At 42.5% G+C, this 25,278-nt stretch overlaps 1 protein-coding gene across 2 annotated transcripts in view; it reads right to left on the bottom strand.

Annotated features, from left to right (window-relative positions):
* SLC38A11 (solute carrier family 38 member 11) overlaps window positions 1–25,278 on the bottom strand; it is a 68,345-nt gene that overhangs the window by 21,989 nt on the left and 21,078 nt on the right. For both annotated transcript variants that reach the window (XM_073634972.1, XM_073634973.1), the window contains one exon: window positions 1,530–1,600. In XM_073634972.1, the coding sequence (XP_073491073.1) occupies window positions 1,530–1,600 (71 nt within the window). The remainder of the gene's footprint in view (window positions 1–1,529; window positions 1,601–25,278) is intronic.

Here is a 25,278-nt window from a genome sequence, read left to right as displayed (position 1 = left end):
ATACAGGAGGAGGGGGATTAGCTATATACAGGAGGAGGGGGGTTAGCTATATACAGGAGGAGGGGGGTTAACTATATACAGGAGGGGGGTTAACTATATACAGGAAGGGGGAGGGTTAACTATATACAGGAGTGGGGATTAACTATTTACAGGAGGGGTGTTAACTATGTACAGGAGGGGTTACTATGTACAGGGGGGATACTATGTACAGGGGGGGAAACTATGTACAGGAGGAGAGGGTAACTATGTACTCTGCCTGGGACACTGATTTAAGGAATGAGGCTGGGAACACTGGTGTAAAGACTGACTCTGCTGGTGGCACCTGATGCAAGGAGGGACTCTGCCGGGGGCACCTGATGTAAGGAGGGACTCTGCTGGGGGCACCCGATGCAAGGAGGGACTCTGCTGGGGGCACCTGATGCAAGGAGGGACTCTGCCGGGAGCACCTGTAACGAGGACAGACTCTGCTGGGGACACCTGATGCAAGGAAGGACTCTGCTGGGGACACCTGATGCAAGGAAGGACTCTGCTGGTGACAGGCGACGTGGCTAGTGACACGCTCAGGGATCCCACTGATTCGGCTATGGTGAGTTGAATGATTTCATTTTATATTACAATGTTATAATAGAAATAATGCACTTCAATCATCCTGACACCATAACAATCATGGTGCCGGGATGATTGAAACGCTAACACCAGGTGTTTGGAGTATCTTTATCTGCTGATTGTTAAACTTTCTAGAATACACATATTTCTATTGTTGTGTAGGATCTGGGCCTGCTGTCCCTCCATTCCTCTCTCCCCCTTTCCCTCTCCAGCCCTCATTCACCTCAGACTCTAACCACACCCCTTTGAGCCACACCCGTTTAAGCCACGCCCATTATGCACATAAACCACGCCCATTTTTGCCACGGTGCGCTTCGCGCGCCGCAGTTTTCTTTTTTATTGCTATGCCACGCCTACAAACGCATGCCCCGCCCCCTAATATTATACATTCCGCCTACAGCCAAAAAAGTGTCCCACAAATTTTTTTTTGCAATGTTGGCAACTATGGAATCACAGTATATATAAAATAATATGCAAAGTGGTTTGGTGGGAAGCCTCAGAACGGCAAAGATGTTTTTATTACAAATTATGTGAGCAGACTGCAGTTTAATTAAGACTGATTATGGTAAACGAATGGTTCTAGAATACAAAGGGGTTATTCTTATGGGTCTGGGATAAACTTCTACTTACTGCAGTAAATTTACAAGACAGTAGGTGACCCACACCAGGAGCGTATCATAACTGGTGATTTTTGTGAAGGACATAGACCTACAAGTACATGCAAACTCTTCTATAGTATGAATCATTTTTAAGGCCTGTATACTATCAGACTTGGTAATGGTCATGGAATTTGGGTAGATCTGAGAATTATTGTGCAGGATTTATCCACTGGAGATAAAAGGTAGCTTGTTAATTCATTTGCTACTATGCCAAACTGAAACACAAGTTTTGGGTGGAGTTAACTTTTAAAGAGAGATTCTTACCAAAAGACATCACGCCAACTGCTTGCACTGCGTTCCAGTTTGCAAAAACCCATGCATCTTTAGTGTGTGGTCTAGAATGTAATAGACAAAACTGTTAAGGAAGAAGTTTGGGGTTTATAACAAAAAACAAACATACATAATCACCTCCATGCTGCAGCTGTTCCCCTCTGGCTGCTGATCATTCAGTTCTCAGCCTGCTCCTCCAGGGATCATTGGAGTGCCAGGTAGAAGAGGGGATGGGAGCGGCTGGCTCAGGCTTTCAGGAGGGGAGCTGAGTGGGTGAACCAGCTGCCAGCCAGGCATCTTGGTGGAACCTGACATTATTGTCTGGGTCCTTTTGAAGCCTGGAGCAGCTCTGTTATGTCAGCTGACAGCTGGCTTTAGTCCACTACTGGCTGATTCTGGGTCACAGTAGTGTAAAAATGAGTGCACTCCTGGGACACAGAAGAGAAGCATAGCTCCCAACTGTCCCTGATTACGAGGGACTGTCCCTGATTTGGAGCAATGTCCCTCTGTCCCTCATTCCTCCTCATTTGTCCCTCATTTTGGTCTGATCTATATAGATGCATATAAAATGCACTTTTTATCTATCAAAAAGTGTTTTCCAGCACTAAACCTTTCATCTGATTCATCTTAATTGCTGCATTTGTAAATTCCAAAAGCCAATAAAAAGGAATAGTAGTGGTAAAAAAAGCATTTGTGGATTTAACTAATCTTGTTTTTTTTGTTCAATTCTCCTTTAAGGGGGTGTGGCCAGGGGTGTGTCCTATTCCTGCATACTTTTGCTGATAGGTGTCCCTCATTCCCATCTCAAAAAGTTGGGAGGTATGAGAGAAGTATGACCAAAAAAAAATCTTTATCCATAATTCTCTTTTAATACAGTAGCACAAGAACCTATACCTGGATAGGATATGTGACTAAACACGCAGTGTACTGATTATGTTTTACTGGTACATAACTTCTATGTTCACTTTCTGACATGTCAGCATAAAGCTGTCATCACTGAGGCAGATCCAAATATTAAAGAACATCCATTAGATTTCGAGCAGCCTATTTACTGGCATGAAGCACGCTCACTAAGTTCCTGAAAGTTATGTCACCGGCATATACCACTGCCTCTGGGGAGACATTTGTTGTTTATTAGCCTTTTTTTTTAGTTTTTTTAGAATTTTATGGGGGAAAAAAAATGTGTTTACTTCTGTCCTGGACTGTAAGTGACCATTGCTCCGGACCTCCATAGAGGTGACCACAGATGATCTGGTCTCTGGTCTCTGTGACCAGCTGGCTGCACCATCAGGACTTTTTCTCTGGCGGTGAAAATTTTACGCAAACCAAAATACACCACTGGCAACAGTAGCTAAGCACTGCACTTATTTTACACTCTATAGGCTGCCTGGGGGTGGTTGAATATTCCATGATCTGTTCTCTTAAGAAAAAAAATCAGAAGTCCAGTAATAATGTATTTAGGCCTCTAACCATCATCTCTGGCCTTCCTTCCTTCAAATGGTTTCGTTAGAGAGGATTTTCGTGGGAATTATAAAAGAAAACAGCCCGCAAGACAATCATTTCCAATCGCTCTCGTCCTTAAATTTCCCTCTCTCAGCCCACACAAACCAAACATTCTGCTCTTTGATTCCCAAGCCCCTATTTGCAGGGACAGTTTTTCCCACAGTTAGTGAATTATTTGCTTTTTCTGCATTTGTTTACACAGCTATTATGTCAGCTGACTGCTGTGACTGCAGTTTAGAGGAAAATGTCAGATATGGAGAGACAGACCATTCCTTCAGCTGTAACTTACATAACAATGATACAGTAGAAATTCAGTATGTTTTTATAATCTGTCAGTACTGAAATGTGTATGCATAGACCCAACTGTGTGTGTGTGCCTGTGTGTGTTCAGGGAAAAAAACACCTAATTAGTTTTTCCATGTAAGACAGTTTGGGTTGTAAAATCCAACTTTAGACTCATTTTTTTTTAAATGTCCCTCAGTTGGAAAAAGATAAAGAAGCTTAAGCTGCAATACCAACCTCCAATTCAGGGATGTCCCTACAGTACCTCTTTTTTGCCACTGGATGTCCTCAGTCTTCCAGGTTAAATGATACCCATCGTCTATCAATCTGGAAAACGAAGGACTCTACCATGAATGCTGGGTGTCATGGCACTACCTCCTGAAAGGGCACCACCATGGCACCCTACATTCACAGTGTACTGTGCACTAGAAAGGACTGTCCAACCCAGATAGGAACCAAGGAGGACCCTGTGGCTTCATGTGACTGGCCTGAAGACTTAGGAAATGGTGGGCATTAACAGTAAAAAAAAAGCACACTGGGGGATCTTCAGGAGAGGGAAGGAGGGGCCTTGAGGCAATAATGGAGCACAGAGTTATGCCCCATACACACGGTCGGATTTTCCGATGGACATTGTCCGATCGGAGCGTGTTGTCGGAAATTCCGACCGTGTGTGGGCTCCATTGGACATTTTCCATCGGATTTTCCGACATATAAAGTTGGACAGCAGGAGATAAAATTTTCAGACAACAAAATCCGATCGCGTCAATTCCGACCGTGTGTGGCCTGTTCCGACGCACAAAGTGCCACGCATGCTCAGAAGAAATTCCGACACGGGACAGCTCGTTCTGGTAAACTTAGCGTTCGCAATGGATACAGCACTTTCGTCACGCTGCAATGTTCAAAATGGTTTAATACAGCGCACTCTCTTCTTCTTTATAATGTGACAAGAATTAAGTAGTTTTGCTGCTCATATTCACACACACTTCTCACAAACTTATTTCGTTACTATTTATCGGGATTCCCTCAATATATTTTGATTTCTCACATCTGACAACATAATTTTTTTTTTTTTTTTTTTACTTTAATATAGAATCTTTTTTTTGTGTTTCTCTTTTTTATTTTTTTTTTTTGGTGATTTTGATTTGTACTCGAAAATGTTTGTGTGTTTTTTGTGACAAGTTCCCACAACACCATTGATATGTTGTTCTATTTAATCTGTAGGAGATTGTTTGGTGTTGTTGTCCCTTGTTAATTTCACATTGTACTTTAGAAATGTACCTGAATACTCACCAACAAACTGTCCTTTTTGGATGAAAACACACACAGGAGAGTAGAATTTACCTAAAAGTATTTTATTAAGGGGTCACAACTATAAACAAAGAAGGAGGCAACGCTGGAGAAACTGCAGAAGTGGGTGAAGCCTTGGACCCCCAGGGCAGACATCAATTATTTAAAAGCAAAATTGGTGGCCTGAGGAGTCCATATCTAAGGGAGGGCAGTCTGGTCCAGAAATCCCAGAGATCCGGAATGCAGCAGATGACATCTGTGTCCCCAGGCTGTGGTCATACGAGAGACTGCATCTTCTGTCAGACCAGACTGAACCCAGGCCATCACTCTTTGGTCTTCCTTCCACGCTTCCTTCCAGCCTTTGGCTGTGGTGGTGGAGTTGTGGCAGCAGGAGGAGGAGGAGGAGGAGGATCGTCGATCTCAATGACATCCGTCTTGTGTGTCAGTTCCCCACTCTCCCCCTTACGAAGGACTTTATAAATCAGGTCCTCAGAGATCTTGCGTTGGCCCTCCTGCATGCCCAGCAATTTGGTGGCAGCCATGCAGGCAAAGGCCTCTTCAGGACTGGGGAAGGCTCTGAGGGACGCCGAAGCCTCCTGGATCAGCCTGTATGCTGAATCCTGCACAGGACTGGGAGTGGCCTTCCTGGCCCTTTTGTATGGCAGGTGGAGGGGAGGGACCTGAGACTCAGTCAGGCTGCGACTTGTCCCAGGCTTCTCTTGGCTGACACTTAGCCCTGCCTCCTCCTGGCTGCCACTAATCCCCGCCTCCTCCTGACTGCCACATTCCACAGCCTCCTCCTGGCTGAGGTCTTCCTGTGTATGAAAAAGGGACATAGTTTTATTTTTTTTTTACATCAATCACACACAATTTTCACCTCCTGACTGCTGCAAATTCAATGTTAACAAATATAACAGACTATCCTTCTGAGCCCAGCATTTTGCATTCTTGTCCCAATTTTGGGTGCCCACTACTGTCTATTGATATGTAAAACACTTTTTTTAATCAGCAATTAATGATCAATAATAACATCTAGTAAACATCATTTCTTTATTGCCCAGAAATCTGTAGAAGAATGCTATACCTGACTCCAGCTGGGCTCCTCCACTTCTTCCTGGCTGGAAGGCCCAGGTTGGACATCAGAAGCCTCAGCTGGGATGGAAGGAAGAGTGGAAGGAAGAGTGGAGAGGGATTCCCTGACTTCAGTGTGGTCTGACAGAAATCGCAGTCTCTCATAGTACCACAGCCTGGGGACATAAACGTCATCTGCTGCAGCTCCTGATCTCTGGGAATCTGTGACCTTCTTGCGCTCCCTAAGATAAGTGCTCCTCAGGCCACCAATTTTAGCTTTTAAATAACGGATGGTTGCTGTGGGGACCACCGGCTTCACCAACTCCAGCAGTTTCTCCAGGGCTGCCTGCCTCTTCTGTGTGTGATTATAGTGGGGGTGTCTCACTTGCCACAGACAGGGCAGCTCCCTGTACTTGTCTATGAACAGGGGCAGGAAATTGTGGTCGTTGAACCCATCCATTTTCTCTGCAAGACACAACACAAGACAAACCCTAATGTCAGGCCAAACTCCCCTAATCTTGTTACAATATAGGCTTCCATTTCGAAGCAGTATAGGCCCAAGTTTAGATCCTACCTTCGTTAGCACGATCGGCGTCTCCGATGCTCCTTCCTCCGCTCACAGATCGTACGTAAGACGCGCGCGTTACGATTTATACACACTGCGCATTCGTATAACTCTGCCCGCCCCTGACGTTCTTTCTATTCTATTCCCCGCCCCTTTTCGTTCGGCGCAGTGGGGGAAGAGCACATGGTGGATAGACAGCAGGATCGTGCTAATTACAGCAACGAGGAGGAGGAGGGGGAGGAAAGGCCGGAGCCTGAAACGTCCCGATCCAGAAGGAGATGTAAGGACTCAAATATGTCCTTTGGGGAGATGTTGGAGATGGTGGACATCCTGAAGAGGGCCGACTATGATGGAAAGTATGGGCCTTACCCCAACCACAATGTCCGAAAGGCCAAGATCATGGCAAAAGTGGTCAGGAGTCTGCACCGGAAATTCGGGGTACGTCGATCGAAAGATCAGCTCAGGAAGCGGTGGTCGGACCTGAAATTACGAGAACATGAGCAGTACAGAAAGATCTGGAGAGTGCTGCAAAAAAGTAAGTATTTGTGCTGTGTTCCTATTCTTTTTGGGTTTATTACGTTCGTGCTGCTCCATGTGCTTTTAGGAACTGTTGTACAGTTTAAAATGGCAACTTTCATGTTCATGGGCACATTATTCGTTCGGATCACACATTTTTATTTCGGACGATAAAATACCATTTTTTAGGCCATATGCATTTGGCCACCATTTTGACGCCCTATACTTGGCTTCAAAGAATTGGGTTGTGTAGATGGGTTTGTTACTAGAATGAAATGCAAACTAGATTGTGTGTAAGGAGAGGACACTGAGCAGCTGTTTTCACATCTGGACACTGGAGCACTAGTGTGGGACACAAGAACACCATTTTTATTAGGGGGGGCCACACAGGTGCTCCAGTGTATACTATAGGGGGGGCTACATCTGTGAAGCTTGTACTAAACAGGTAAAGTATTGAAGCTTGACAAAGGACACTAAAAAAGCTACATCTTGGAACTCTGCTAAAATAGATCATTGTACCCCACTTCCAAGCAATGTTTCATCTTTATAGTTCTGCCATCAAATATCTGTGTGCTAATTATACCATTTTTGTTTTACATAGGGGAGAAAAGACTCGGAGGACACCCCTCATCCGAGGAGACCAGAGCCCCCCCCCCTCTGGAAGAAGGGGAAATCCACCCAACACAAGATGAGCAGGAGGATGAAGACGTGGTGGAACTAGTCACCACAACAGGTGAGTGTCTGCGACCACAGGCTCAGATAAGAGATGGATGGCGGCATATTTTTTAGACCTAATTTATTTTGGGGTTCCTCTCTTTTTAGGTGATCGTGAGGTTGTGGATGAAGATCCTTTCACATCAGAAAGTGCCCAGATCCTGATCAGGGAGATCATGGGGTGTAATTTACAATTGGAAAACATCAAGCAAAACATCAATGATGTTATTCCAAAATATAAAAACATCATTGATGTTTTGGGGCGAGTTTAAAACCCCCCCAAATCACTTTCTTCTTTTGTGTGCTACAATGTGCTAAATGTTTTTGTGATTTTTCCCAAAGCCAAATTTGGAGGATGCACACAGTGTGTCAACATGTGCTATCTGCCATCACGGGAGATCAATGGACGCGTTTTGGGGGTGCGACCCCTTCCTCAATAATAAAGTAGCGGTGAGGAAGGGCTTTCTCCCCCAAAACATGTCCCTTGATCCCCCCTGATGGCAGATAGCACATGTTGACATTGTGAAATTTGTGTGCATCTTCCAAATTTGGCTTTTCCTGGGGTGATTTCCCCCCATCTGAACGCTATATCAAACACAGTTCCTAAATACTCATGTCTGATATTGCCTTCAAGTTCTACCAAATGTGAACTTTGTAAGATCAAGATTTGTGTCTTTCTTGTGGGTTTTACACAGGCCTGTTTTCTATAAAATGCACATTTTGATTTTGGATAATGACACCACAAAAATTGTTATACAACAAACATTTCGGTTTGTCAGAAAAACCTTTGGTAAATGCACATGTGATTGTACAGGTATTAAAAAGATTGTTCATCAAGAATGTGTGGATTATTGTCTCAACGCTACAACACTTTTGGGGTGATGTAATTGTTGTTTTATGCAAAAATGGGGGTAATTTCCTAAGGGCAAATCCACTTTGCACTACAAGTGCTGTTTCAGTGCAGTTGCAAGTGCACTTGTAGTGAAAAGTGTCTTTGCATTTAGTAAATAACAGCCAACAGTGCTTTGTATAAGGTTACACAATCACGACATTTTCTGCACTCCACACATTTCTGTCAGGGTCAGCTAAAACAAACACAAGCAGTAAATGTCCACAAAGAAGAGCCTGGGGGGAGATGCCTGTCGAGAACTTGAGGTCCTGCAGGCTTCTCCCTGTGGCCAAATACCGCAGGGTAGCGACCAACCTCTGCTCTGGAGTGATGCTTGCCTCATGCAGGTATCCTGCCTGCTGATATAAGGGGTCAGCGAAGCCAACAAACGGTGAAACACGGGGTCCGTCATCCTGAGAAAGTTCCTGAAATCATCAGGATTATTCTCACGGATCTCACGGAGCAAAGGCATATGAGAGAACTGGTCACGCTGAAGCAACCAATTCTTGGTCCATGAACTCCTCCCCACCCTGTTCATGGACTGGACTTGTGTCAAGGTCAGGACCCCAACACCAAGCCCCCACACAGCACGAACTGTACGAGGAGTACGCATACGAAACATGGCTAGAAAACGGTTGGCTGCTCAGAACGAAGTAACAGAACGCACTGAAGAACAGCAAGGCCTGTGAAGAGCGACCTGAAAAACAGCAACGAGCAGGCAAGATCACACAGAAAACTCCGATACGAACTGACTGCACGCACTGAAGAGCAGATACAAACCCACAAGCACAAACTGAACAGCAGAAAACGATCTGAAAGCCACGAGTCTGAAAAAGCGTGAATCGTCTCTCACCAAACTTTTACTAACACGAGATTAGCAAAAGGAGCCCAAAGGGTGCCGCGCTTGGTTCTGAACCGGCCTTTTCTAGTCTCGTCGTACGTGGTGTACGTGACCGCGTGGTTGTCGATCGGAAATTCCGACAACTTTGTGCGACCGTGTGTAGGCAAAACAAGTTTGAGCCAACATCCGTTGGAAAAAATCCTAGCATTTTGTTGTCGGAATGTCCGAACAAAGTCCGACCGTGTGTACGGGGCATTAGGGTGGTTTCACACTGTAATGCCGCGTACACACGGTCGGACTTTTCGTCTACAAAAGTCCGACAGCCTGTCCGACAGACTTTCGACGGACTTTTGGCGGACTTTTGGCGGACTTGCGGCAAACTTTCTTACGAACGGACTTGCCTACATACCATCACACAAAAGTCCGACGGATTCGTACGTGATGACGTACACCGGACTAAAATAAGGAAGTTGATAGCCAGTAGCCAATAGCTGCCCTAGCGTGGGTTTTTGTCCGTCGGACTAGCACACAGACGAGCGGATTTCTGGGTCCGGCGTAGTTACGACGTAAAGATTTGAAGCATGTTTCAAATCTAAAGTCCGTCAGATTTGAAGCTGGAAAAGTCAGCTGAAAGTCCGGGGAAGCCCACACACGATCGGATTGTCAGCCAGCTTTAGTCCGTCGGCGTCCGTCGGACTTTTGTAGACGAAAAGTCCGACCGTGTGTACGCGGCATAAGTGGGACCAACTGCCTTGAGGTCTAATAAAATCCATCAGTACTGCAGGAAGGCCAGGAGGCGTCCAAAATGGCTGATGTGTTTCAAGGGTGAACCCTCTTCATCAGAGCCAGGGTAGGTTCTGATGAAGACGGTTCGCCCTAAAACATGTCAGACATTTTGGCCACCACCTGGTCTTCCTACAGTACAGATGGATTTTTTTTAGACCTCCAGGCAGTTGGTCCCATTTGCTATGATATGCATTTATACAATATGAGTTTTGTGAGTATATTTATTTCTGTTTTTATCCCTTATTACATTTTATTGAGTTATTGTGCTAGGTGGATGCACCCTTTTCTTTATCTTGTTGTATTTCAGTCTAAGGATACCTATTGTCCTGGGAGGGCAGCAAGACCATCAACGTTAAGAAGGAATTTACGCAATATATCTCTGGGTTAACCATTGTGAGTGCAGGAGAATACTAGTTTGATATGATTTTACACTGCCCTGGAACAGTCCTGGTGCTCTTTGGGCAAAGCACAGCTAACCAGTGGGTTTCGTGCGGGTTAGCTGCTCTTTCTTATATATGTCTACGATATCCTGTTGTTTTGGTGTGGTTTCAGAAAGCGCAACAAAGATGTAGCATAGAGGATTTTTGGTGTGTTTTCTGAAACCACCCAAAACAGGACCTTATAGAAGTCTATGGGAAAAAGGGCAGCTATTCTGCACAAAAAACAGCTAAAGCGCAGCTGGGCAGTGTGGAGTCGCCCTTAGGCTTTAAATTTAGAATCAAAATCCAACCCAAAACTTTTTTTTTTATTTGGATAGAGAAGAAGGATAGAGCAGAGGTTTAAAAACTCCCTACTGTTGGTGTCTCCATTGGTGCAACACTTCCTGTCCTGGTGACTGCTGCCAACAAAATTGGGGTTATAGTGAGCTGTGTGTGTAATTTAAGCTTCAGCAATTCAGTTTTGGAAACTGTTTTTTATTCTAGAAAGATTAGTCTGTTAAACATGTAAAAAAGTCTAGTGCTCCATCTGCTGGCTGGAAATATTAAATATGAAATCATAGCTTGCATCATGTTCTATTGACCTGACAAAGAATGAAAAAAGGTTAAAAGTTATACAGTAATACCTTGGATTATGAGCATTATTTGTTCCAGAAGAATGCTTGTAATCCAAAACACAAAACACATGTATAGCAAAGCGAGTTTCCCCATAGAAAATAATGGAAACTCAGATAATCCATTCCACAGCCACTGCTAGTCTATGCAGTACCGCATGTGGCCAGAGGTGCAGGGGAGCATTGATCGGACATTCCGACAACAAAATCCTAGGATTTTTTCCGACGGATGTTGGCTCAAACTTGTCTTGCATACACACGGTCACACAAAGTTGTCGGAAAGTCCGATCGTTATGAACGCGGTGACGTAAAAACACGTACGTCAGGACTATAAACGGGGCAGTAGCCAATAGCTTTCATCTCTTTATTTATTCTGAGCATGCGTGGCACTTTGAGCGTCGGATTTGTGTACACACGATCGGAAATTCCGACAACGGATTTTGTTGTCGGAAAATTTTATAGCAAGCTCTCAAACTTTGTGTCTCGGAAAATCCGATGGAAAATGTGTGATGGAGCCCACACACGGTCAGAATTTCCGACAACAAGGTCCTATCACACATTTTCCATCGGAAAATCCGACCGTGTGTACAGGGCATTAGAGACACTTGGAGACCACTTGGAGACGCTCGGAGACTCAGGAACTGAGTGTTTCCAAGTGTTCCTGAGCGTCTCCAAGTGTCTCAGAGAGTTTTAGAGTGTCTCAGAGTGTCACCGGCGCCTTGCACAGCTGGCCAAATGCGGTACTGCACACCCCAGAGGCTTGAATCCTGCTTGTCTTGTGAGACAACGCTCGCAAAGCGAGTCAGAATTTTTTTCTTAAAAATAGCTTGTATTGCGAAATGCTCGTAAACCGCGTTACTCGCAATCTGAGGTTTCACTGTAAATCATCGTAAAAACTATGAATATGGCTATGACCCACCTAAGCCTTTGACAATACAGGCTGGTGTGTTCTATAGGCCAAGGCACTGCCCTCTCCCTTAGAACTCTGATGTCTCTGAAGTATAATGTATAGAAGAATGAAATGGAGGTTGCACGGCACAACATCATGTGACAAGAGGCCGGTGTTACACCAAACTGTGTAAGTCATGGGGAATCTGTCTGCAATTAACATTCACAGTTTGATGGTTAAAACTGAACTCCAAGAAACACAGCTAAATACAGTATACAGATAAATCCAACTCGTTTGTTAGAAAATTATTGTCAAATTATTAGCATTTTTATCCATCCAGGCTTGAGCTTTTTACAGCTCTGCCCCATACTACAGCTATATCACTCTGCTCTCCCCTCCTATCAGCAAGCTGATTGCACCGCAGCACACTCAACTGGCTCCTTGCGCTGTTTTTATCCCCCGCCCTTCCTGAGCTTTGCTGTGCATAATATACAGCCGACTGCAAGAGGCTGATACAGTCAAATTCAAGTACTTTGCATGCAAAATAGTAATTTAATTATGTATTTGATTAATTCACAGCTACATTAATTTGTGTATTTTAGATCTGCCTTTCAGCTTTAATTAAGTGAATATCCCCCGCTCAGCACTGACATTTTCTGTCCAAAATTTAAAAGGGAACGAGATACTAAATGATATAATTGAATGTATAAAATCATTCCCTAACAATAACTGTTGCATAATCAGCCATTAGCTGTACAGTCTGGCATTCATCGTTTGTAAGTATGTTTTCGGTTTGTGTTAGTTTTAACATTTTTGTGGTATTTATGAATTTCGAAATAGAAAGCTGTACAAGCATCCATTATTGTGCTGGGAAGTTATATAGACATAAAACTGGCAGATGTTGCCCTCTGCTGGCCAAACAACAAACTGACAGAATACCTAAAAATAATAAACTATAAGCTTATTATAAGCTATAAACACGCCAACGTCACTAGCATTATTTGGTAGAGGTTTTATTTTAATGTGCTAACTTTTTAGAACATTAACTCAGACAAACCAATCCGAATCCATCTTGTGAAGAGTGAATTCTGGCTGCCTGTAATGCAGGTTTGCCAAAAACGTTAATGGCACATTGTTGAGGATATAATTATATTGGAGGGCTGTTTATAGCATAATGCTTTTTGGAATGCTGGTGCTATTTTTAATTTTTTTTGTACTATTTTTAACAAGCTTCAAAATAACTGACATAAAGAATAAGGCAATTCCTTTGTTTCTTTGTAAAAGGCATTCAATAATATAATCACAATAATAAAAAAAAATCTATTCTTCTAGCATAGAGAAACTGCAAGTTTGAATGCCATTTCTCCCTTCTGCTACCTCAAATGTACAATACTGACATAGTTACATCCTTGGTAAGGTTGAAGACACCAGTCCATCCAGTTCCACCTGTGTGGATGTGTATGTGTGTTTATGTCATTACTATTTCCCATATCCCTGTACATTACATTCACTAAGATGTACATCTGAAAGTCTTCTGAAATTATCGACATTCCCCACTGGCACCACCAACTGTGGAAGGGAGTTCCACACCCTACCGCTCTGACAGTAAAAAATGTATTATTTACTCAGTTTAAGGTTAATCTTCTTCCCATTAAATTTCATTGAGTGGCCTGTCTCTTAAGCGACCTGAAACTGAAAAGTCTTTTCCCTCTGCTAAAATAATCGAGATATTTGTATATCGCTATCATATGTCATCTTCTGCGTCTCTTCTCCTGGGAGAATAAGTTTAATGCATGTAGCCATTCCTCCTAACAGAGGTCCTCCAACCCCCTATTAGCTTTGTTGCCCTTCTCTGGACTCTGTCCAGTTCCATTACATCCTTCCAGGGGACTGGTGACCAGAACTGGAAGGCATACTCTGGACCAGAGTTTTGTAAAGTGGCAGAATTATAGTTTTACTTCTTGAGTAAATACTCTTTTTAATGTATGCTGATACTCTGCTAGCTTTGCTTGCTGCAGCTTGGCATTGCATGCTATTGCTTAGCCTGTGATCTTTTAGGACCCCCAGATCTTTTTCCATCCTAGATTCCCCCAGAGGTTCAATCCAGCGAGCGACTTACATTCATAATTTTAGCTCCCAAGTGCATTACTTTACATTTTTTCAACATTAAACCTCATTTGACATGTAGTTGCCCACCCCTTTATTTTATTGAGGTCTTCTTGTAAAGTTTCTATATCTTGCTGTGAAATTATTGCCCTGCGTAGCTTTGTATCATCAGCAAACACTGAGACTAAACTATTTATATCAACCTCTATATCATTTATGAATAAATCAAACAAAATTGGTCCCAAAACAGAGCCTTGGGCTACCCCACTTACCACTCCAGGTCCTTCAGAATATATACTGTTTATCACCACTCTTTGGACACTCTCCTGTAACCAGTTTTCAATCTAGGTACATATCTACACTATCATCCATGCCAACAGTCCTCATTTTGTAAATAAAGCGTTTATGGAGAAATGTATGAAATGCTTTGAAGAAATTCAGATATACCGTGACCACAGGCCTTCCTCTATCTAGATAACAGCTCACTTCCTCACAGAATGTTAACAGATTCGTCTGACAAGAACAATCTTTCATAAGTTCACACTGGTTGCTACTAATGATACTGCACTTGGATATAGTCCCTTATCATCCCCTTCAATAGTTTACATACTATTGATGTTAAGCTGACTGGTCTGTAGTTCCCAGTTATATACAAGTATCTTGGCCCTTTTTAAAATATTCATACCATGTTGGCTTTTTGCCAATCAGCTGGTACCCTTCCAGTCACTAAGCTGTCTGTAAAAATAAGGAATAACAGTCTGGCTATAACATGGCTGAATTCTTTGAAGGCTCTCTGTAAGCCATCTGGTCCTGGTGATTTATTTACGTTAAGTCTTGTTTGCCTTGTGAACCAGGGTACAGTCTGTTTTGTGTTACTAACAATTATGTCTTTATTAATATACCCCTGAGGAGGTGAAGAACGCATTTAATTCAGTTGTCTTCTCCTTGTCACTTGTAACCAACTTTCCCTGGTCATCCTTTATGTGGCCAATATGTTCTGACCTCGTTTTCTTACTATTACTATATTTGTTAGGGGGGTTTACTCTCCTCTACTATGCGTTTTCGTGGTATATTTTAGCTTCCCTAAAAGAAAAACAAGGAGAAGGGGCGCCACTGAGTATGTATCAAAATAAATTTATTATTAAAAACAATATCCACTCACATGTAGGACTGAAGTGTAGATTTCAGATACATCTCACACAGGAGAAGGAGCGGAGGACTACAGGTGGCAGCAAGTCCGGATACACTAACATCACATCAAATGGGCTGAGGTGAGCTGCAGTAAGCCAATCTGGTAGTCCAATGGCACACCAAATGAAAGAAAGCAGGGGAGCCGTCAGAGATGGTGTGGGTTCCAAAGGGAGGAAGATGCTTGATAGGAGTGCCGCTATCTCCTCCATCGATAGCGAGCTAACTCGGAAACGCGTCGCACAGGAGTGACGTCACAGCTCGGCGCCACTGTGTTTTGCGATCCAAGCCTCGCTTCAGCTCCTACTACACGGCCGTGTTCTACTTCCATCACGGATGCCGGACGAGGCCCTGTGGAATACCGCTACACAGGTGAAGACCAGCTCGGACGCCCCCATCTTCCTCCCTTTGGAACCCACACCATCTCTGACAGCTCCCCTGCTTTCTTTCATTTGGTGTGCCATTGGACTACCAGATTGGCTTACTGCAGCTCACCTCAGCCCATTTGATGTGATGTTAGTGTATCTGGACTTGCTGCCACCTGTAGTCCTCCGCTCCTTCTCCTGTGTGAGATGTATCTGAAATCTACACTTCAGTCCTACATGTGAGTGGATATTGTTTTTAATAATAAATTTATTTTGATGCATACTCAGTGGCGCCCCTTCTCCTTGTTTTTCTTCTAGCACATTGGACTTGGCTTTTGGTTCTTTTTGGCGGCTGCCTTGAGTGACTCTTTTTTCCACCCATATATATGGTATATATATGTTTGTATGGATCCTGCCCCTGCGTACATAGGCAATGTTAAATGAGGTATTTTGGATAGCGCCTTTTTTACTTGTACTATTTTAGCTTCCCTGATTGCTCTCTTATGTTTCTTAATCTCTGTAATTTTTTTGTTGGAATGGCTACAATGACCCCTCAGCCTTATAATTTTGAAAGGACATTTTTCTGTCTTTATATACCTCTTTACACTAAAGTTTAGCCACCCAAGTTTACCCATGGCTCTTTTATATTTGTTTCCCATTGGGATGCACTGGCTAATGCTATTATTTAATATATTTAATATTTTCCTCATTGTTCATTGTTTCTAGAATTTAAACCCATTCCATATCTTGTAGTATAGAGCACAGTTTAGAAAAGTTGGCTCTTTTGAAATCTACTGTTTGTGCACTATCCCCATGCCTCCTTTTTCAATAAATGTAATTACTCTGTGATCCCTGTTTTCTAAGTTATACCTTATTTCCACATTTGCATTTAGATCTGTGTTATTAGTAGATCTAACAGAGTATTATTTCTAGTTGGGGCATCCACCAACTGACACATGAAGTTGTCCTGCAAGACATGGAAGAAATGAGGAGCCTTAAATGACTGAGCAATTCCATTTGCCTAGTCAATACCTGAATAATTGAAGCCCCGCATTATAATAAAATTGCCCTGCCTTGATACCATTCCTAACTGTGAGAGGAGATCAGTCTCCTCCTCATCTTTTAGGTTAGGGGGCCTGTAGCATACACCCACTAATAATTTCCGCTTTGTTTCTTCTCTTTGAAGCTCCAGCCACAAGAATTCTACCTCCTCTCTTGCCCCATTAACAATGGCGCCCCTTGCATTCACTAGCAAGACCTTCTAGACATAGGCACACCCCTTCCCCTTTACTACCTTCCCTGTCAGTCCAGTACAAGGAATACCCCTGGACAGTGAAAAGCCAGTCATTCAAAATTTTTGAAGCTTTCAAAGAAGAGGGAAATTATAACACATTGGCTTTTGGATCTTGCTGCTTAATATCTCTTCTTCTGCTGTACCAACAGGTGTCCCTAGGACTGCTGAAGTAGGATAAGGCTGCTGAATTGCATCTCTAGTGCCGAGTGCCCTCACCAATAAGCTGTGCCTCTATTTCAGATGAAGTAGGCATCATTTTCTTTCACTCCCATACTCGCAGTTTCTGTTTATAATTTATTATTTTTATTATTTCTTGTTTGTCATTTCATAATGATTCTTTTTCTTTGTTCTGGAGTTCGGAGCCAAGTGGCGATGATGCACTTCCGATTCCAAATTTCTGATACCAGGGTTGGGGGCTTGCATTCCAGAAAGTGGTGGTATGTGCTCCATCACTCCTTGGAATATGGAGCGCAGCTACCATAGAAGTTTGCAATTGCACTTATACACTAAGTGGTTGGTTTACTAAAACTGGAGAGTTCAAAATCTGGCGCAGCATTGCATAGAAACCAATCAGCTTAAATCAGCTGTTCAGTTTCTCTGGAATCCTCTAGCGCTACAGTGTCAAGCTTACATAATTTGGTGCAAAGCCGAAGTAAAAAACCTGGGACCCTCATACCCTAATTCTGCACAGGGAAACTAGATGGAGGACCAAAAGTGCTCCATGGCTGTCCACTCCCAAAAACTGTGAATTGGATAAGAAATTTGTAATATTCTTGGGGTCACTGTTCTGGTACCCTAAGATGGATTATGAAAAAACATTTTAAATACTATTTTAAAGCAAAACTCAAACCAATAATAAAAAGATAAAAATAAGTAACCATTATAAAAATAAAACACAACCAGATTTTGCTTTCCTTCTATAAAGAGATTTCCACTAGATGATTTCAGTCTGATGGTCAGTATCGTTCACTGATTTCTCTGAGCCCAGGTCGTCATCCAATATCTATATAAACATGAATAATAATGGGAACTTCATGTTTATATTGATATCAGTTGTTAATTTTTTCAAGCTGTCAGCTCATACAGGTGCAACTCAAAAAGTTTGAATATCATCAAAAAGTTAATTTCAGTAATTCAATTCAAAAAGTAAAACTCATATATTATATAATTTATTACACACAGAGTGATATATTTCAAGCATTTCTTTCAAGCATTTCTTTTTTTTAATTTTGATGATTACGGCTTACAGCTAGTGAAAACCCAAAATTCAGTATCTCAGAAAATTAGAACATTGTGAAAAAGTTCAATATTGTAGACTTATGGTGTCACACTCTAATCAGCTAATTAACTCAAAACACCTTTAAAGGTTTCCTGAGCCTTTAAATGATCTCTCAGTTTGGTTCCCTAGGTAACACAATCATAGGGAAGATTTCTGACTTGACAGTTGTCCAAAAGACAGCAATTGACACCCTCCATAATATTAATTGAAAGTTGAGTGGAAAGAAAATGGGTAGAAAAAAGGTGCACAAGCAACAGGAATAACCGCAGCCTTGAGAGGATTGTGAAGCAAAGGCCATTCAAGAATTTGGGGGAGATTCACAAGAAGTGGACTATGGCTGGTGTCAGTGCTTCAAGAGCCACCACACACAGACGTATACAGGACATGCATTACAACTGTCGCATTCCTTGTGTCAAGCCACTCCTGAAACAGAGACTAAGTCAGAAGCGTCTTACCTGGGCTAGGGAGAAAAAAGACTGGACTGTTGCTCAGTGGTCTAAAGTCCTCTTTTTGGATGAAAGTAAATCTTGCATTTAATTTGGAAGACAAAGTACCAGAGTCTGAAGGAGAAGTGATGAGGCACAGAATTCAAGTTGCATGAGGTCCAGTGTGAAGTTTCTACAGTCCGTTAGGATTTGGGGAGCCATGTCATCTGCTGGTGTTGGTCCACTGTGTTTTATAAAATCCAAAGTCAGCACAGCCCTCTACCAGGAAATTCTAGAGCACTTCATGGTTCCCTCTGCTGACCAGCTTTATGGAGATGCTGAATTAATTTTCCAGCAGGACTTTGCACCTTCCCACACTGCCAAAAGTACCAATACCTGATTTAATGATCATGGTATCACTGTGCTTGATTGGCCAGCAAACTCGCCTGACCTAAACCCCCATAGAGACTCTGTGGGGTATTAACAAGAGGAAGATGAGACACCAGACCCAACAATGCAGACAAGCTTGAAGGCTGCTGTCCTAGCAACCTGGGCTTCCATAACACTTCAGCAGTGCCACAGGCTGATCGCTTCCATGCCACACCACATTGATGCAGTAATTCATGCAAAAGGAGCCCTGACCAACTATTGAGTGCATATACTGTATATGGACAAACTTTTCAGTAAGCCAACATTTCTGTATTAAAAGTCCTTTTTTAATTGGTCTTATGTAATATTCTACATTTCTGAGATACTGAATTTTGGGCTTTCACTAGCTGTAAGCCATAATCATCAAAATTAAAAGAAAGAAATGTTTGAAATCCTCACCACCACTTTTATAGTGCAATGGAGTATTTTTCGGAGAAGGTACTAATAAGAAAAAAGTAGCAAAGCATTAAAAATGTTATTTTCTTAGGTGTGGGAACGCATGTCAATGCTATAGGCAACCTATCTTTGATGTATTTTTATTTTGGATAAATTGGAGGTTTTTCTACACAATTCACATACGGTATACACTCGAATATGAGTTGAGATTTTCAGCCCTTTTTTTTGTACTGAAAGTGCCCCCCTCGACTTATACTCGAGTCACCGCCACTGCCTACATGATCAGCGTGTCATGCAGGCAGACAGCGGCCAGCTTGTGATAATACCGTTCGGAGGCTATTCCAGCTTTCAAAAGCCGCGCCTCCTCCTCGTCTGTGATAGGCTGAACACTCCATTTCCCAGCAGTCAGTGTACAGCCTATCACGGACATTCTCTCATCCTCGTTCGTGGTATGAGAATGAGAGAATGTCCATGATAGGCTGACCGCTGACTGCTGAATGTTCTGCCTATCACAGACGAGGAGGAGGCGCGGCTTTTGAACAGTGGAATGGCCGCCGAAGTGTACACAGGACACAAGTAGGCTGCACAGGGACACAGGACACATGCACACAAGACACATACACATGTACAGGACACAGGACACATGTACAGGACACAGGACACATGCACACAGGACACATGCACAGGACACAGGACACATGCACAGGGACACACACATGTACAGGACACATGTACAGGACACAGGGACACATACACATGTACACGACACATGTACAGGACACAGGGACACATACACATGTACAGGACACATGCACAGGACACAGGGAGGCATGCAGCTGCAGATGGGCATTGTTGACCCTCTCTTTTCACTTGCAGTAGCTGCTGCATTTCTCACCCTCGTCTTATACTTGGGTCAATACGTTTTTCCCATTTTTTGGGGGTAAATTAGGGGCCTCGACTTATACTCGGGTCGACTTATACTCGAGTATATACGCAACTAATTTTTGATTTATTTTTATCTTTGACAAATTGAGGTTTTTACACAACTCACATTGGTTGCGCAGGGGTTATTACACTTTAGTTATATACTCACTTGGGTTCTATTTACCTACCAGTGTCCCTTTAAGCCCTTCCCATGCCCACCATTCATGCTGCATCATTTTACTTCACAGGGCGCCCAAGGGTGCCTCCATTCTTTTACACGCCTGACTTGCACAAGTGATGATTGTGGACTAGTAAATTATGTTGATCTAGTCCACAATTATGTTGATCTAGTCCACTAATACCATATCTGGAAATATATTATAGTTGGATTTTCTTTATGACAGAATTTTTTTTTTTATTTGAAAAAAAAAACAAACATTTATAGTGAATATTTTTTTTTATTGAGCAGTGCAACAATTATACTCCAAAACCTAAAACTAAATTATATATATCTCACCCCTGCCTCTAATCTTAATCCTCGGTTTAGCCTCTATTCCTCAGAACAATCCCTAACCCTAAAACTCAATTCATTCACTCCCTATCCAACATGTAATGCTAACCTTAAACTTCTGTTCATTCTTTGACCCTTGGTTCAAACCCTTAATCAACCTTGAAGTGTAACTAAATGGTAAAATTTAAACCCCTCTTCCTGTCAAACCTACCCCAATCTTTAAAGGGTATCTAAACCTTAATAAAGAATGTCTCTAATTTGCTTCCTTTTGGTTTGTTATATATACCATTGAAAGCATTTAGTTTTACTGTAAATATCCTATAAGGGCAAAAAACAAAACAAAACAAACAGTTGATTCTGTCAGAAATCCAGTGACACTCTGCTTGTGTTGCATTGAAATCTCAACCAATGCTATTAGCGCTTCCCAATTCACTTTATGTACACCCTTTTGCACCACGCTACACCTATGTTATGGAGAAGAGAAAAGTGTTCTGCAAACCTCAAAAGGCTTTCCGTTCAAGGGTGATATGTATGTAGAACATTTTTAATGTTTTAGGGGGGCAACACTCACTAACTAGTGAGTGTTGTCCCCCCTAAAACATGAAAAATTTTAGTGGCAGGTTCAACAGGCGAAAACAAAACTTACAAAAAATCCTGAAAAAAACGAATTCAGCCACCACTACTAAGGACTGATAAGCTAAAATATTAAATTTCTGCTTTTGGATTTGGATACGTCTCAACAATCACCCTAGCTCTCAACCAAATCCCTGATCCTTATTTTTGATTCCTGAGCATAACCTTACAATAGCCATGCTCCTTAAAGTGGTTCTAAAGTGAAAATATTTGTTTAACCTTAATGTATTCCCTGCATTAAGCTAAAAAATGCTCCATTGCCTTTTCTTCTTACCCACATCCCTAAACACTTACCTTATCTGACCAACACTCCAACACTGTCTTGGCTGCAGCACCGTTCCCCTCACTTCCTGTTTCAAAGGACACACTGAGGGCAGCTGGAGCCATGGGCTCCTAATGCTGTTAATCAAACTACCCTGAGGAGGGAGCAGAGGCATGGCTTACCAGCACTGTGTGTGTCTATGGATTCATACAGTCCAACTCGGTAGCATGTGCACGGGTGTCTCTATAGCACCCTGCTTGCTAGGGAGGCACCTAGAGGTGAGAAGAGTAAACAGCACCATTGTGGGACTTCCAGAAGAGGAGGTAAGGGACCTCTCTGTGTAATACTGTTGCACAGACCAGGTAAGTAAAAAAAAATAAAAATAAATTTTAACCCAAAAAATGTTGTCCTTTTAGTATCATTTTAAGTTGATACAAAAAAATGTCATGCTCCAGGACAAACCTATGTCATGCTCCAGAACAAACCAATTATTAGGCTTCATTTACACATGTAGTAATTGTGTCCCCTCATCCCACCGAAAGCCTAAGAAGGCAGCCAGAGGGAACTGTACACATGTCTTGGCTGCAATACTCAGCCTGTCGGGTGTGACAGGCAGTGCCACCTGTTAAACCCATTGTGATTGTTGAAATTCATGAGACTACACTGCAACCATAAGTCAACAGCTTGGCTCGTGAGCACAATAGTTTTATGCTTTTACGTTTTTCAGTGACTGCCACTTAGTGAATCTAGTCTTAATGAGAAAACTTAGATGCTCATTTTTAAACCAAAAATAAAGACAAAACAGCCCCCTAAAAAATCTGCACAAATACAACCAGTCCTAAACTCCATGGTTATACTATTACCTATTGTATCAACTATCATCTTTCAATGCAATCCACTGCAAATTTCACGTTTACCTAAAAAATACAAAATAAGAGACATTACTTACCCTTACCTTTAGTGTGATATGTCCCTTGTGCTTCTGACTTCTAGTTCAATAGTAATCTTCCTCCGCTGAAGACACCCCCTAAACTTCCAGTGCGATGGGGAGTTAAAAGAACTGAGATGCTGTCACGGGCACTCATCGAGAGATCTCGATTGTGTCCCACCTTTCCACCCACCTCCTCCATCCATAGAAGCCATCCTACAGCATTTATGAATGAAACATGATCTATGAATGGAGAGGGCAGATCTTTCAATCATTTGCTCGTCTCCATTCATAGTTCCTGTTTCGTTCATAGAAGTGGGCTATTTTGACCTGAGATGTGGCCTGATCATGTTGGCAATAGCCCATAAAATAACCTGCAAACTGCTAGGACTGAACTTATTGTTAGCTGTTGTTTTCCCATGTTACAACCTGTCAATAGGAAAACAGAAATATTTCCAGATATGCCGTAGGCCACTGGCCCTCACCTGCATTTTGAATAAAATATTACTAGAATCATTTTCATTGTTTTTTCCTCACATTCAATATGTATTTCAGAAATGTCATTGAGATAAAAAAAATGTTTTTTTTGTTCCAAAAGTGTTATTTTTATATGTTAAGTTTTAACTCTTAGGAAGAGGGGTTGTCATGGCAACAAGAACACTCGTAACAGCTCTTTTTTTTCAAATAGCCTCCAATGTACAGTATATACGTAAACTTGCAAACCACCTTCTACAAAAGAAACTGCCACTCTGTTTATAATATGCCTGTCTGCATGTCATGTCCGATCGTAAACTCTCACAAGAAGAGCCCTCCAAACCCCCTTGTCTTGAATTGTAATGTAAATGTACTGTCTCCCTTTATTTTTCTAATGTGCTATGTGAACTCTTGGCGCTATGTAAATCCTGTAATACCAAGGGCACCTGTGAATTGGTCCTGGGATCAGATCTGGATCCTGACAGTCCCCTGGCTTTCCTATCTCAAACTGACCACGATATTCATGGAAGCACATCTATCAGTTTCCTTCTTTGCATTCTACTCGGGAGCACAACCTGCCTGTATTCTATTGGTCAGATTTCTTCTGTCTCCCCCTCCCACACAGCTGTTCACTGGGAAGATAAGTGTCCTGCTGTTTCTCTGCCTCCTGCTGATATGCCACCCTGCAGTCTCTACCCCACTTCTCTAAGTCACTTATGTAGCTGAAAATGGAGGTCACATGATCACTTACAAAAAAAGATAAACCTGTATATATACTCCGAGAATAAAGTAGAATGTAATATATAAAAGAATGTATATTTCTCGGAGAATAAGTACAGGTACTCCCCTCTTCCAAGTCACCCCAGCAACAATAGCTACTCCAACAGCAATCAGAAATTTCATAAGCAATTTCAGCAGCTAACGCGGCCAAGACATTTTTATTCTTGAAGGTTCCTTCAAGGCCAGACATATAAGCACAATAAAGCTTTTAAGTTACAACTTATCATATAATTATTATAGTTTATCATCATTATTATTATGTATACCATACAGATTTAGCCAGGAGCTGCATATATATCTATTCCTGCAATCAGGAGACACTGTGTGGCTTTGCTGCGGGGAAGTCGGTTCCCTCTAGTGCTGAGTTTGACGCTGACCTGTTACCTTCATGATACAGAGACAAGGCAGAGCAAGGCATCTTGGGACATGAAGTCCAAATGGATGGAATTTGCCCTCTTGCTGAATCATCGGGAACTACAACTACTAGATGGCTGATGGGGAAGAACAGACTGCTGGGAGAGTCTTTAAAAGGGACGGATTGAGGCCTGGCGCACTCTCTTGGGACCCGCGGCGTGGATCTGAGTGCAGGATTTCTGTGACAGTGTGTGCTGCAGCTGAGTCATGGCCTGCTCCAGCAGAACCATCTAGTGGCTATTCGGAGGGACATCTGCGGGCAGCACCCCTTGTTTGGAGGCCGCTCCTATTCCATCTATCCTGCGGTGATATCAAATCCGGGTGAGCATTAGTGCGGTGCAGCGGAGGCCGGACACCATCCCCTGAGCCACATTCTTGAGAGATCGCCATTATCATCATCATCATCTCTTGTTCCAGTGTGGTGAGCCGGCAACCCTGTATATAGGCACCATTGCCTCCTGAACCATCTATCACCCTTGGTGTCAAGGACCTAGGCCAAACATCATAGACACTATATACGGACATCTCTATCTTCTAATGACCCGCTCTTACTTGTAGTTCTACATAGGGCAACATCTTTAAGTCAGTGATCGCTGTGTTTCCAATTGCAGTTTGTTCAACACAGGAAGATTTGCTTCTTTGTTTATTCCCAATCAATTGATTCAAGTTGCTTTACTCTGCCATTCAGAAATTCTTTGCATGCAATTGTTTTCAAGGGCTAGCTGAAGATCAACCGGATTGCCTCACAATGATATAGGACTACTTATCACCTCCTTCCTCATCTCAGGGATTTGTTTCTATTGAACTCAGAGTTACAATTCACCAAGAACTCTCTGAAAGAGCAGGTTGAATTTCAATATAGCTGCTTACTGTCAAAGGTTTTAACATTGTATTTACTATTCAGCATCTATGTGTTGAGGAACAGAAGAGAGGGTGTCAGA

Source organism: Aquarana catesbeiana, linkage group LG06 (genome assembly GCF_042186555.1).
Source record: "Aquarana catesbeiana isolate 2022-GZ linkage group LG06, ASM4218655v1, whole genome shotgun sequence".
NCBI classification, from domain to species: domain Eukaryota; kingdom Metazoa; phylum Chordata; class Amphibia; order Anura; family Ranidae; genus Aquarana; species Aquarana catesbeiana.
The sequence above is the reverse complement of the archived record's forward strand: the minus strand, read 5'-3'. Positions and strand labels throughout refer to the sequence as shown.